The sequence below is a fragment of the Corvus kubaryi genome, unplaced genomic scaffold (assembly GCF_017639235.1).
Source record: "Corvus kubaryi isolate FWS band 111438036 unplaced genomic scaffold, C.kubaryi_AGA036_p1.0 37386, whole genome shotgun sequence".
Taxonomy (NCBI): Eukaryota; Metazoa; Chordata; class Aves; order Passeriformes; family Corvidae; genus Corvus; species Corvus kubaryi.
This window is the reverse complement of record NW_024581128.1, coordinates 3588388-3602131: the sequence shown is the minus strand read 5'-3', so window position 1 is coordinate 3602131 and position 13744 is coordinate 3588388. Positions and strand designations below refer to the sequence as shown.

Below are 13744 nucleotides of genomic sequence, written 5' to 3'. Positions count from 1 at the left end.
AGGGAATGTAAACAACCAAGCCACCTGCAACCTTGGAAAGTCTTGTTTATGGTATAGTAGAAAATATTTTGATAATGGATGTTTTAGGATTTTGGCCAATCACCCCCAAGGGGTGGCTGGTCCTTTGTCCAATTAGACTATGAAGAAAAAAGTCTATAAAAGAGTTTGTAAAATAATTAAATAAATCAATCTTGCTGCACAATTCCTGCCTGCTGGATCTTCTCCTCCTCCTCCTCCCTATGGCTGCGGGACACGGTGATATACCATAGGAACTAGGCCAGCAGTAATATTTGGTGCTGCCCGACATGATTTGCACTCTCTGACGTGTCCTGCTGCTGCGAGCCAAGCCGAATTCCTGTAGAGGTACGCTGTTCCTTTTCCCCCCCGGGACCGGGAGGTCCGACAGAACTGAGAAATGGCGAACAGCGGCTCACAGAACGATGCTGTAGTACTGGTCTGGAAAGGTGTGTTTAGCATATTGCGCACCTCCATTCCTGAAAACTCAGTTCGGGAATTATTAGACTGGGCTACTTTAAAAGGGATTTCCATGGACAGAGATACTGCCTTGGACTTTTCCTTGTGGCAAGAACTCGGATGCACTGTCCGACATGAGCTCTCTCGACTGGGGAGCCGGCAGCGTTAGAATTATACAAAACCTGGCGTTCGTTATTTATCCTGCTGACAGCCCTTGACTGTGATAGCAGGGCTGGATCGCCTGTCTCGGTGATGAGTGATGGAGGAATGTCCGAGGGGGGCCCCGCTGACTGGGCTTCCGGGGCAAGTGATGGTGGATTTGGAATAACCCCCCCGGCTCCACAGGCAGAGCCTGCGCCGGCTCACCCTGCACAATCGCAGGACTCCACAGCCCCCAGGAACCCCGCGCCGCCAGAGGCGGGGGGGTCCGGGCAGCAAGAGGGCGCACAGCCTGCCTTGCCATTTGGCTGGACAGCAGCCACGGCTTATCCAGGGCCGCAGATCAGTGGCTTAGCAACTTGGACGCCCAGAGAGCCTCCTAGTTCGGTTCCGTATGCACCTGGATCTAACTTAGCGGGCGTTGCGCCGGGCGTGCCCCTCCCGGGACTGCCTGGCTATGGTCCGCTGCCCTCCCTGGAGCTGGACTGTTCTGCGCAGTCGCAGAACCGAGCCATGGACTTTTTTATGCAGCATTTGCCCTTTCTGTCAGAGCTACGAAACCTATCCCGTAGGATGGAGGACTTGCTCAGCCTGTTAGAGCGGCGAATGCCTGAGCCTGCGCCGCAAGCGGCGCCAGCGCCGGCCATGCCGTCTGCACCGCCCGCGCCCGCCATGCCGTCTGCACCGCCCGCGCCCCCCCTGCCAGAAGCGGGAGACGCAGCTCCGATCCGAGAAACGGCGCGGCCGGCGGCGAAACCGGGAACAGCGCTGCCGCGGGAAAACCCGGAAGCGGCAGTGGTTGCGGAGAACGGGCCAGCGCCGGTGCCGGGAACGGCCGCAGAGAACGGACCAGCGGCGGCGCCGGGCGCATCCGCGGAGTGCGGGTCAGCAGCGGTGCCGGGCGCGTCCGCAGAGTGAGGGCCAGAGATGGCGGCGCCGAGCGCACCCGGGGAGCGTGAAACAGCAGCGGAAGCGGCGACTGCGCCGAACGTGGCTGCTGTGCGAGAGACGGCTGCGGTGCCGGCCGCGGCGCCGGGCGCAGCTGTAGCCCCAGAGTCGGCTGCAGCTTCAGTACCGACTCGGTCAGAACTGGCCGAGATGGCCTCCCGTAAAGAGACTGCTGTAAAAACTGCCGCGCAGCCAGCTGCAGTCTGTCCTGTCTGTTCTGGCTCTGGCGAACTTAGCCAAAGTGCCCTTCCTCCCCGTACATTTCTGTTTACTCCCAGCACCCCAAAGTTGCCTTTGCCTGATGATTCCTCGTCAGGCAGTGAGGCAGATGAGGTTCTGGCCCCAGGTCGTCAGGCGGCTGTAGCCGCGCGGCGAAGAAAAAGGCTGCGCCGGTCTCGCCCCTGGACCTTTCCGGACTGCACGGTAACAGTGCGTCCAACGCATTATAATCGCTTTCTAGAGTCTCTTAAGGTGCAAGCATTGGAGGAGGGTGACTGGAGCTTATTAGAAATCCTTGGAATGCCAAATAGATCTGAGGATTCTGGGGGTAACCGGGGAGCTGTTACACTCCATCCGCAGGCTGTGCCCGACGTTCAGGATGGTACTGGTTCCCCAAAAGAGATCCAAGCTTTCCCAGTGTATAAGGCTCTCCCAGATTCAGGGAGCACGACAAGCATGAGGTAATTGCTTGGAAAGTTGCACAATCCAAGGTGGCACAATATGGGCTAGGTTCTGCTGAGGTTATGCAAATAATAAGGGTGATAAATACGGACTTGCTTTCTCCATTTGATATCAGACACTTAGGTCAAATTCTATTTCAACCTGTACAATTTACAGTTTTTGAAAAAACCTGGAGAAAGCTGGCCGGCAAGACTGCATTAGCAAATTTGCAGCTCCCTGCTGCTGATCCTAGACAGACAGCAGGAATGGATGCTTTGATGGGGACTGGTCCCTTCTCTGATCCCAGTCTACAGGGTAACTTGTCCTCTAGCATCCTGCAGCAAGCTCAACAGGTCGGCATGGCTGCCCTGTTGAAAACCATAGAGTTGTCAGCACCCAGAAAGCGATATACTGAACTAGTTCAAGGCAAATTAGAGTCATTCCTTTCTTTTGTAGAGAAAGTCGCTGCTTCTCTCGAGAAACAGGCTGAGGATGACGGGTTAAGACAGTTGTTGTTAAGGCAGTTAGTGAGAGATAACGCAAACGAGGAGTGCAGAAAAATCATAGATGCCTTACCAGGGGATCCTGAGGTAACAGACACGGTCGAAGCCTGCGCTAAGGTGGGATCTGGGAACCAGAGAAGGTCTGCTTTGGCTGCGTTCCTGCAGCCTGTTCACGCATCTTCTGGTCGTGAACCAAAGCAACCAAAACAGGTGAAGAAACGGAAGCGGCCTAAGCCGAGTCAAAAAGAGAACGCAGCGATCCCCCAGTGCAAGAGGTGTGGCAGGCCAGGGCATTGCACGGGCTACTGTAGATCCTGGACTCATGCCGATGGTCAGCCTTTGTCGGGAAACTTCCGCCAGGGTGCAAGGAGGGGGAATTGCTCTCCGATGCAGTCGCTCCCCCAGAGAGTGGCACAGGTACAGGCACAGGCCTACCCAGCCACCCTAGAGACAGCACCCAGGGATCAGACAGCACCCAGAGATCAGACGGTTTTGACGTCCATACCTCAGCTGCAGTTGTCTTAGACTCTAGCGGTATTTATAAGGTTCCCTTGGATGCATATGGACCCTTAGCCCAGGGATCCAGTGCAATGCTGGTGGGAAAACCTGACGTTGCCCATCAAGGAATCTTAGTGCACTCAGGAGTTATTGATGCTGACTTTAAAGGTCAGATTTGCGCTATGGTCTCCACACAAAAACCCCCTGTAACTATTCCTGAAAAGACCTGCCTTGCTAAATTAGTGCCTTTTAAGTCTTGTGTCCCCAGGATAGAGCAACAAACTCACGAAGATAACGGCAGTGGATCTACGGGACTTCCGCAGGCCTTCTGGACTGCAGACATCTCTGACCAAAGGCCACAGATGACATGTACCCTGATCCTGCCGAACGCCCGTCCATCCTGGACTCAGCTTTGATGTTTGATTGATATGGGTGCTGATGTAACGATCATCTCCTTCTCTGCGTGGCCTCCCTCATGGCCTTTAGCCTCAGTGGGATCGGCCATCGCAGGATTAGGAGGATCCACACAGAGCTATTTAAGCAAACGGCCTGTGGTGGTGAAGGATTCAGAGGGGCACACAGCTACAATTATGCCTTATGTTGCTACCACTTCCCTTAACCTTTGGGGGCGGGATGTGTTGGCAGCTTGGGGCGTACGGATTGGGACAAATTTTTGCTGGGGGTCACTGTGTGTAAGGGCGCACAGTATCCTACACTGCCTTTGCGGTGGTTGACTGACACACCAGTCTTTGAGCCGCAGTGGCCCCTACCAAAAGAGAAGTTAGACGCCCTTCATCAGCTAGTTCAGGAACAGTTACAACAGGGGCACCTTGAACCTTCTACTAGTCCCTGGAACACTCCTGTTTTCGTAATTAAGAAGAAATCAGGGAAATGGAGGTTATTGCAGGACCTCCGGAAAGTTAATGCAGTAATGGAAGGTATGGGGGCATTGCAGCCTGGCATGCCCTCTCCCACCATGATTCCTATGGGGTGGGACATCCTGATCATTGATTTAAAGGATTGTTTTTTCACAATTCCTTTGCATCCTGATGACAAACCAAAATTTGCCTTTACTGTGCCTGCCATTAACAATGCTGAACCTGCTAAGAGATACCAATGGAAGGTCCTCCCTCAAGGGATGAGGAACAGCCCAATTATCTGTCAGTGGTATGTCGCCCAAGCTTTAGCTGGAGTTCGCAAGCAGTTTCCTGATGCACGCTGCTACCACTACATGGATGATATCCTGGTGGCAGCGTCCACTCGGGATGAGCTGCTGAGAATATAGCCTCAGCTGCTCGCTGCTCTGCATGCAAATGGATTAGAGGTAGCTCTGGAGAAAGTTCAACAGCATCCTCCTTGGAAATATTTAGGAGTGAAAATTTTGGACCAAACTATCCAACGCCAAGAGGTGCAATTCCCAGATTCGATTAAAACCCTAAATGATGCTCAGAAATTGCTGGGTGTCATCAATTGGTTACGACCTTATTTAGGTCTAACTGCAAAGCAGCTTTCCCTTCTTTTTAATACATTAAAAGGGGACCCTGATCTGAATTCACCTCGGGAGTTGACTCCGGAAACGCGGCAAGCGCTGCAGGAGGTCCAACGGGCTGTTTCCGCTCGTCAGGTTTATCGAGTGGATCCCTCCATTGCTATCACTGTTTTCATTACTATTCCAGACCTCCATCCTACAAGTATCATTGGCCAGTGGAATGCACAATGGCCTGATCCTTTGCATATCCTAGAATGGGTCTTTTTGCCTCACCAGCCGAAAAGGACGGTGACCACAGTGTTTGAATTGGTCGCTTCTCTGATAATCAAATGCCGTCAATGGTGTTTGCAACTGATGGCTGCGGATCCTGCAGTAATTGTCATTCCAATCTCAAAGGAATACTTTGAGTGGAGCCTCATCCATAGTGCTCCTTCGCAAAGTGCGCTGCAAAACTTTTCAGGGCAGATCACTTACCATCTGCCCAGCCATAAATTACTGCAGCTGGCAAAATCGACCGTACTTTCCTTGCGGCCGAGAAATAGCTGAGTGACGGTGCAAGGACCCACCGTCTTTACGGATGGTTCAGGGAAAACTGGGAAAGCCATTGTTACCTGGAAGGAGGGATCGGAATGGCAGGTGCTGAAAGGCCACGAGTCAGGCTCTGCTCAGTTAGTTGAATTAAGGGCTGTTACCATGGCTTTTCAGTGATTCTCACAGGAACCTTTGAATTTGGTTACTGACTCTGCTTATGTAGCAGATACAACTCAACGCTTAGATTGTTCACTTCTGAAGGAGGTGAACAATGCGGCTCTGTTTTCGCTGTTGCAAACCTTGTGGTCTGCGATTCAGGCTCGAGTGCATCCGTATTACATTCTGCACATTCGAAGCCACACCAATTTACCAGGTTTTCTAACAGAAGGCAATGCCAGGGCTGACATGCTGGCCAACCCTGCATGGGTAGGGCCTCAGCCTGACAAAATTGCACAAGCCAAGGCATCGCACGGTTTCTTCCATCAAAGTGCACATACCCTGCAGAAGCAGTTTCATTTAACGCCAACCGAGGCGTGCGACATTGTCAGCGCTTGTGCTGACTGTCATGGACTCGCTGCGCCTTTGCCAGCAGGGGTAAACCCCAGAGGGCTAAAAGCCTTGCAGATTTGGCAAACGGATGTAACTCACATCCCAGAATTTGGTCGGCTGAAATATGTGCACGTGTCTATTGACACTTTCTCCTCGGCTATGTGGGCTACTGCTCACACTGGAGAGAAGGGCCGTAATGTCATTGCCCATTGGAAATTGGCTTTCTCAGTCCTGGGCGTGCCAGCTTCTGTGAAAACCGATAATGGTCCTGCCTACGCCTCGGAGAAGACGCGGCAGTTTTTACACCTATGGGGTGTAGACCATACCTTTGGTATCCCACATTCTCCTACTGGCCAAGCCATTGTTGAACGCGCTCATGGTACCTTGAAGCGTTTTGGACAAACAGAAAAGGGGAATGCATGGAGAAACCCCACAGAGCCAACTAGAAAAAGCTTTGTATACAATTAATCACCTTACAGTACCACAAAATTCAAATAATCCTGTTATTCTGAATCATTTTCTCTCATTGCAGTCTGCAGGCGACATACAACTGCCCCGGGCAAAAGTCTGGGTACGGAATTTACTCACTAACCAGTGGGAAGGCCCACATGAGCTTATCGTTTGGGGTCGTGGGTATGCTTGCGTTTCCACAGATACTGGGGTACAGTGGCTACCTTCAAAATGCGTTCGCCCTGACCTACGGCACCAGAGGCAGAACAGGCAACCTCCAAATGATGACCAGAACACCAACCATCCAAATGGCGACCAGAATGTAGATCATCAGCCTAATGACTCTTCTGAGGATGACCAGGATGTCAACCATGAGGCGGATGGACCTTCCACAAGCAGAGACTGGGATGGTCCTTCCACAAGCAGAGACTGAATTTTAAATTTCTTGTTATAGAGTCAGATAGTTAAAGCCTTAAGGACATATTTAGAATTAATAACTGATGTAGATTTCTATTTAGGATTAATAGTAGGGTTGTTATCTTATAAAACAAAAAGGGGGAATTGTAGGTACAAAAATGCTGTTAGTGAGGATCTTCTTGTTATTTTCTAAGTCCGTGAGAGATTTTTCTCTCTCACAGAAGAGGTAGCAGAGTATGTAAACAACCAAGCCACCTGCAACCTTGGAAAGTCTTGTTTATGGTATAGTAGAAAAATATTTTGACAATGGATGTTTTAGGATTTTAGCCAATCACCCCAAGGGGTGGCTGATCCTTTGTCCAATTAGACTATGAAGAAAAAAGTCTATAAAAGAGTTTGTAAAATAATTAAATAAATCAATCTTGCTGCACAATTCCTGCCTGCTGGATCTTCTCCTCCTCCTCCTCCCTATGGCTGCGGGACACGGTGATATACCGTAGGAACCAGGCCAGCTGTAATAGTGGCCTAAGGCAGAGAGCTGCACACAAATAACAATTGATCCACAGCACACAGCACTTGGCTTTGGATATTTTTCACATTAAAGGAAAAGTCCTAGGATGGATTAAACAAGTGACAGTCCAGGAATGAGAAGCAGCAATGTCTCACTGCAGTAAAGGACAGCTGTACTCCCTCCTCCTGCCCAGTCCTTCCATGCTGGAAAGCAGGGGCACAGTCTTCATTTACTTCCTCTACTGTTTATTTCATGCACTCTTGAAATACACGTTCCTTTTGTCAACAATCACAAAAGAGGAAGTAATCAGTGAAGTAATGCATTTTGCTTAGAAAGAAGTGTAAATTCTCTAACTTTGAAGCATAACCAAATTCTCACCTCAAGAAGTAAGTAAAAGACTTTTCTTAGAGGGCAAATTTTTGCATAAATATACAGTTTCTTTCTGACCACTTCCAGACTTGGGGATAATAACTTGAAAGGAGATAAAATGTGTCAAACCAAAGGTCTGCAGAGGTCAGTATTCTCCCTCTAATTGTGAATACGAAAGTAGGCTGTTCTGTATCTTGTTAATTGTTGTTATTTGTTGTCCCCCGGTATCAGTTGTTTTTCCCCTTGTTTTTTCACTTTCCTCTTTTTGCACTTTTGTGCCCTATAAGACTTCATTGTTTCCTTAGGCTCGTGCCTGGCCATATGAGGAGGATCCAGCATGAAATGGATGGAAGAGCACAGCAACAGAGCAAAGAGTCAGACTTTTCCACATGGGATAGAGTCCTAGCCTTCTCCTCCTACTGTGTTTGTGGCATCTGGGTTTACTCTCCTAAGCTGCAAAGCAGAGGTTTTGCTGCTCTGCATCAAAACAAGTGAAAATACAGACTGCAAACCGTGACCTGAATCTATAATGGATGACTTCTGAAACTGTTCAGAGATGCTCCATGAATATTTTAGTTAGAGATAGGCAATAACTCAGCCTACGAATACAATGTACAGTTGCCTGTTACATGGCCAATGAACAGGTGTAGAATGGTAAATAAGCAGCATTTGTCTCCATTTTTCCAAAGAATGTCTGAACCTTCTTTGTAACTTTTGAATACACAGAAGAATAAAGCGTCTTTACTCTGGTAGGGCAGCTTTGACTCTCGTCCCACTAATTTCAGTGGGGTTGAGAGATGTTCAGGAAATCAGGTCTTGCACGGGGTCTTATATTTCAATTTTTTTCTCAGTGTCTATAAATAGAAAAGCTTCATCTTAATCTACACAAACTATATTTTCTCTTGTTTTTGTCTGGGTGTCATCAAAAGCAAGGCATAATTTATCAATATAAAGCAAAACCAGATGAGAATTTATAAACCATGTACATTGTTTCTAAAACTTAGAACAGGTGTAGTATTTATTTCCTACATAGTATCACTGGTAGAGGTATCAGTGTTTTGTGACTTCAATTATTGAAAACTACAGGTAACAAAATTTCTTCAGTACTTGAATTTTCAGTACTTCACTATAAAATAGCATCTGAGAAACCAAGTAGAATGTGCATTATATACTTGCGTTCAAGAAATATTGTGTATGTTACTTTGAACACACTAGGGAAAAGACTACTCTAGAGCTGAGGAACTGATGACCAAAAGAAGTTACTAATACAAACTCTTCAACTAGGAATATAACAAATAAATCATATTCATAATACAGAAGAATCTCTAAGAAATGAACTGGGATGAAGCTCTGACTTTTATCCTTTCCCTGTCTGTGGATTTGGGTGTTCCCCAATGTCTTACAGAAAATATTTTTACATGGCACTTTAGCCTTAGGAGCAATCTTCCAGTCTATAAACTCCACATATAATTTCTGTTGGCTTTCATTTGTCTCATCAAAATTTACACTGTAAATTACACCCCCTTTCTCAGTAACAAAAAGACACCTCTAGAGTAGCTTCACTGAAGATAGCAGGACAATCCCAGCTAGGACCTAGGTTATGGCAGGATGTTCTTGTCAGTTGACCCAGAGGAGTCAGGAAAGGTGGGTAAGACACAAATCTGACCTTTTGAACTGAAATCTTGCTCAGAGATTCCAGCTAGAAAGCATTCTCCCATTTTTCCTATTTGACCTTGCTACATACAGGTCAAATGAGAGCTTCAGACAAGCCCTGCCTTAGGCTAAGATTTTTGGCAGCAGCTTGAATTTAGGCAGCCTGCACCTAAATTGCTTCAGACCACAAATTGTCAAGAATGGCAGATTAGGTCTATTATAAAATGAATTACTTATTGAATAGATAGGAGATTAAGAGTCAAAATGCCTTAAACAGAGTTACTTACTACACAGTATAAGACAAAAAAGAACTACTATTAGATTACATGAAACAGTGCACAAGATCAGGGTACCTATATTAAAGCTAGCAAAGAAATAGTTTAGATTAGGAGTCAATGTAATTTACCACCGAAATGATGATAGTGTTCACAGAGTCCTTTCCCTCAATCCCCAGCAGAGTAACCACAAAGAGCCGGTGTCATGACTTTGGGGAGAAAGCTCCACATGTTTCCACGGAATGTGCAGAAGATTTCTGCTTTGTGATAGTTTGGTATTGCTTTTATAGTTTATAAAGTGATGTTGCTGTTATCCCCAGAGAGACAGCAAAAATCACGACATAAGTCCAGGTCAGATGATATGTCCGAAGCAGAGCTAAGACTCCTTTAATGCCAAAGCCCCATCTTTTATAGCATGGATCGCAAAAGAGAAATTATGTGATTGGCCCCTTGGCTAGTCACCCACCACAGTGAGTGGCTGAGCGGTATAACCACCCATTTCAAAATATTATTCTCACAAGACTGAAAACAATTCCACCGTTCTCACAACAACCTGCACCTGTGGATAGTTTACCAAACAGTCTTTCTGTTTCTCAGTTAAAGTGTGAGAAAGGAAAAACTTTGCAGATGCTTCAGCAGCTGGAAAATTCCTCTGCTCCTGCCTTTTAGCATCCACAGTTCCCCCTTTTTGTCTGAGACCAAAAAGGTCGCATTTGTAATCCTCTGCGGGACCCCTTGAAGCAAGGAGAACAAACACAGTGTAAGGGGTCTGTTTGACCAAACAGAATCTAAATCAGATACTGATTTAAGGCAGGTAGAGAGATCCTCCAGCAGTGCCAAGGGAAATATATCTAGCAAACCCAGCTATACGTCCAGTCATTAATTCTGAATAGCCTTAAGGGCTCTACATCAATTACTGCTTCTGGATAGCCTTAAGGGCTCCAATATTCTGCATAACATTCTGACTCCATAACACAAGAAACTTAAAATTCAGTCTCTGTTAAAATTCAGTCTCTGCTTGTAGAAGGACCAGGCTGAGGGTTGACATCCTAGTCATCATCTGAAGAATCATTCAGTGGTTGATCTGCATTCTGGTCATCATTTGAGGGTTGCCTTGGAGGTTGCCTGTTCTGCTGCTGGTGCCGCAGATTGGGCTGAACACATCTTGCAGGTAGCCATTGTACCCCAGTATCTGTGGGAATACAAGCATACCCACACCCCCAAGCAATAGCTCATACAGGCCTTTCCACTTCTCAGTGAGTAGGTCCTGTACCCAGACCTTCGCTCAAGGCAGGTGCGTCTCCTGCAGACTGCAATGAGAGAAAATAATTCAAGATAACAGGATTATTTGAATTTGGTAGCACTGTAAAATGATTATTTGCCCACGTCTTCTGAGAGACATAGGCAAGGCCAGTATCACCTTTCACAGAAGCACGCACGCCCAAGATCGCAAAAGCGAACTTCCAATGGGCAATGACATCATGACCTTTCTCTCCAGTATGAACAGATGCCCACGTAACTGAGGGGAAAGTGTGAATAAACTTTTTTGCAATGCCTTAGCTTATGCAATTTTATCAGGCTGAGAAGCTACCCATGCAGGGTTAGCCAGCACATCAGCCCTAGCATTACCTTCTGTTATGAAACCTGGCAATTTGGTGTAGCTTCAGGTATGCAAAATGAATGCACTTGAGCTTGAGTATTAATCAGTGACCAAATTCAAAGCTATCTGAGATCCACTTGATAAACAGGTCGAGCAGAAACAACCTATTGAACCTCCTGCAGCACTCATCGTGCTTTGGGAGTCAATTTCCAAGGTGAATTCAACTTGGGGTCCCCCTTTTAAAATTCCAAAAAGCGGGGAGAGCTGTGCTGTGGTTAGCCTTGAAGAAAGACATAACCAATTATTGATACCCTGCAACTTCTGAGCATCATTTAAAGTCTTAATAGAATCTGAGAATTGCATATCTTAATGTTGTATATTCGGATTGTCATCATGGTACTTGTACCTTGTCCACCCCAGTGAATCTGACAATGGTCCAACGAAACAATCAAAGTAGTGTTCATGGTTCAAAAGGAGAGGCCCTGAAAGTTCTCAGTGACTACGAGGAGCAACAACTTTCTCGGATTCAGCTAGAGATGAATACTCACAAAAAGGATCCTTATAACATGACTGGAGTCTAAGATGCCTATTGCAGCTGTATAAAACCACCCTGGCTGATTCCCGGGTGGTAGCTGCAACCTGGCACAGCAGGCCTGTGTCAGGGGAGCTATGCCCTGGGGAAACATTTGACTCCCCTTTGCATTCCTGGTCAAATTCCCTAAACGTATTAGAGGTTGACCATTAGCATGAAATATAGACTGGCAGTATTCTGCAACATGACCTATCCTGCTGCATCTCCTGCACAGAAAAACCCTGTTCCCTTTGTTTCTCCACCTTTTCTAATTTGATTTGGAGTGCTCGTAACTCTAGGCCTCTTTTGTCCTAAATATTTCCGAACAAAACATTCAGGTTTATCCATCTGACCTGAATTGGAAAAAAACAGTTGCACAGGAAAAACCTGGACCATCCCATCTGTGTTATTATCACTACTTTGTTTCTTGTTGCATCGCATTTGCAGGCTTACTTTTTGCGCCTAGGCTCTGTTACGCAATCCTGCCATGAAGCAAGCGTTGGCGTGGCAACGCTGCTCACCCCTCCGGCCAGGAGAGTGCCCGACGATCCCCTGGGAGATTGGCATGTTGGCCCAGAAGGCGTGGCCGTGCCCCGCCATATGGCCGGGGCTGCTACTGCCGCTTTCGGCCGTGCCAGCGCTGGACTGGCAGGTGGGGCCGCGCCGGAGCTCGGAGCCTCGGCGGGCGGGGCGGCAGGGAGTTAAACCGCGGAGGCTGGAATCCGGGCGGCGCCCGGGACCCTGTGGCCCGAGTTCGCCGCCGCTTTCGCGGAGGAGTCGGGGTTACAGAAGCCGGCTCCGCCGACGTGGTCGGCTCCGCCCCCGCCCCCCGTGATGCGGGCTCCCGGGGCGCAGGGGCCGACCCCCCGGCCGGCTCCACGGCTGAGGCAGGTAGCGCCACTTCCGCCCGCGCCAGCTCTGGGGCCAGGGGAGAGGCAGCGCCGGAGCCTGGAGCCTCGGCGGCTAGAGCGGTGGTGGCCGCAACAGGGGCTGGATCTGCGGTGCGCGTGGGTACCGCGGTGGCCAGCTCTGACGCATACGCGGCCGGCTCCGGCGGTGTGCTCTGAATGTCTGGCGCCGCGCCCGGTTCCGGCACCGGGACTAACTGCCCCGTCTCCCGCCCCAGCGCAACAATAACCGGCTCTGCTATAATCCCCGGCAGCGCTGTGAGCTCCAATTCTATATCCTGCAGCGCTGCCAAGATTCGTTCCCTCATAAAGACAATTCGGGGAACTTGGCTCATGCCGCCACTGCGTTTGCGCCGGGGAGTCCCGATCATCTGGGCCCAACACTACGGAATCTTGCGCGGGACTGAAACTTACGGGATACGGGACCGCGGGGGACCGGGGCGGCCTGGCCGCGCCCAGAACCGACCTGGGCAGTCCCTGTAATAGCGGCACAGGGAGCTGTAACGCGGCTGGCAGCGACGCTGCGCCCGCTGGTGCCGCGCTCAGAGCTGCGGTGGGTGCTGGACCGACCTGGCAAGCAGGCGGCGGCGGATCGACCCAGGGAGCAGCGAATCCTGCCGAAACCGCCGCCACCGCGACTCCCCCCGCCCCCCCCCCCCCCCCCTCCAGGAAGGCAATGGTGCAGCTGAGGGCTGCGCCGGTCCGGAGGGGGTGTGATCTCCCGGAACGAAAGAGAAAAGACGGTTCGTTCCATCCGTGATCGGAGGACATCCTGAGGACACAGAGTTAGGCAGTTCTTCCCCTTTTCCTCCGTCTGCAATAGTATTATCAGCTCCCATGAGTGCTATCACAGATTTTAAGACCGAGAGTACCTTATACGCGTCTTTATGTCCCATCTTTGCAGTCCACGGTTCTGTCTCACGGCTTTGGTGAGGCAGTCGCTGCGCACGCCCCATGTCTCCTAAAGTCCGATGTACAGTCGCAGGGCACCAGACCTTCTAAAGTCCGAGCGGTTGTATAGGCGTCGGACAAGCACCAGATGTCTTTGGTACCCGTCGGTTGGGACACCAGACGTCCTACGTCTGGGACACAGTTGCGGTACATGCGGCTGTTACCAGACCTTCTAAGTCCGGTTGCGGCTGTAGTACATGCGGTGTCACCAGACTGTCTAAGTCTGGT

The 13744-nt window shown here is 49.2% G+C and overlaps 2 protein-coding genes across 2 annotated transcripts; one reads left to right on the top strand and one right to left on the bottom strand.

Annotated features, from left to right (window-relative positions):
• The first annotated feature begins 1528 nt into the window (after nucleotides 1–1528).
• On the top strand, nucleotides 1529–6424 carry LOC121668696 (testis-specific gene A8 protein-like). Its single transcript, XM_042036708.1, has 3 exons — nucleotides 1529–2010; nucleotides 3497–3659; nucleotides 6344–6424. The coding sequence occupies exons 1-2, from the start codon at nucleotides 1561–1563 to the stop codon at nucleotides 3656–3658; spliced, it is 612 nt and encodes a 203-aa protein (XP_041892642.1). The 5' UTR covers nucleotides 1529–1560; the 3' UTR covers nucleotide 3659; nucleotides 6344–6424.
• A 3426-nt stretch (nucleotides 6425–9850) lies between these two features.
• LOC121668695 (translation initiation factor IF-2-like) lies at nucleotides 9851–13216 on the bottom strand. The gene is made up of 2 exons (XM_042036707.1): nucleotides 12111–13216; nucleotides 9851–10796 (listed from the first exon to the last, which is right to left on the bottom strand). Exon 1 carries the CDS (start codon nucleotides 12934–12936, stop codon nucleotides 12271–12273), a length of 666 nt encoding a protein of 221 aa, XP_041892641.1. The 5' UTR covers nucleotides 12937–13216; the 3' UTR covers nucleotides 9851–10796; nucleotides 12111–12270.
• Nucleotides 13217–13744: the final 528 nt, after the last annotated feature.

Excerpts from the sequence above, each read along its gene's own strand:
- LOC121668696 (XM_042036708.1), top strand. The coding sequence starts at position 1,561 with ATGGCGGCGCCGAGCGCACCCGGGGAGCGTGAAACAGCAGCGGAAGCG. Across the intron at positions 2,011-3,496 it reads TTCCGGACTGCACGGTAACA|TCTTGTGTCCCCAGGATAGA; the intron begins GTGCGTCCAACG and ends GTGCCTTTTAAG.
- LOC121668695 (XM_042036707.1), bottom strand. The coding sequence starts at position 12,936 with ATGATCGGGACTCCCCGGCGCAAACGCAGTGGCGGCATGAGCCAAGTT.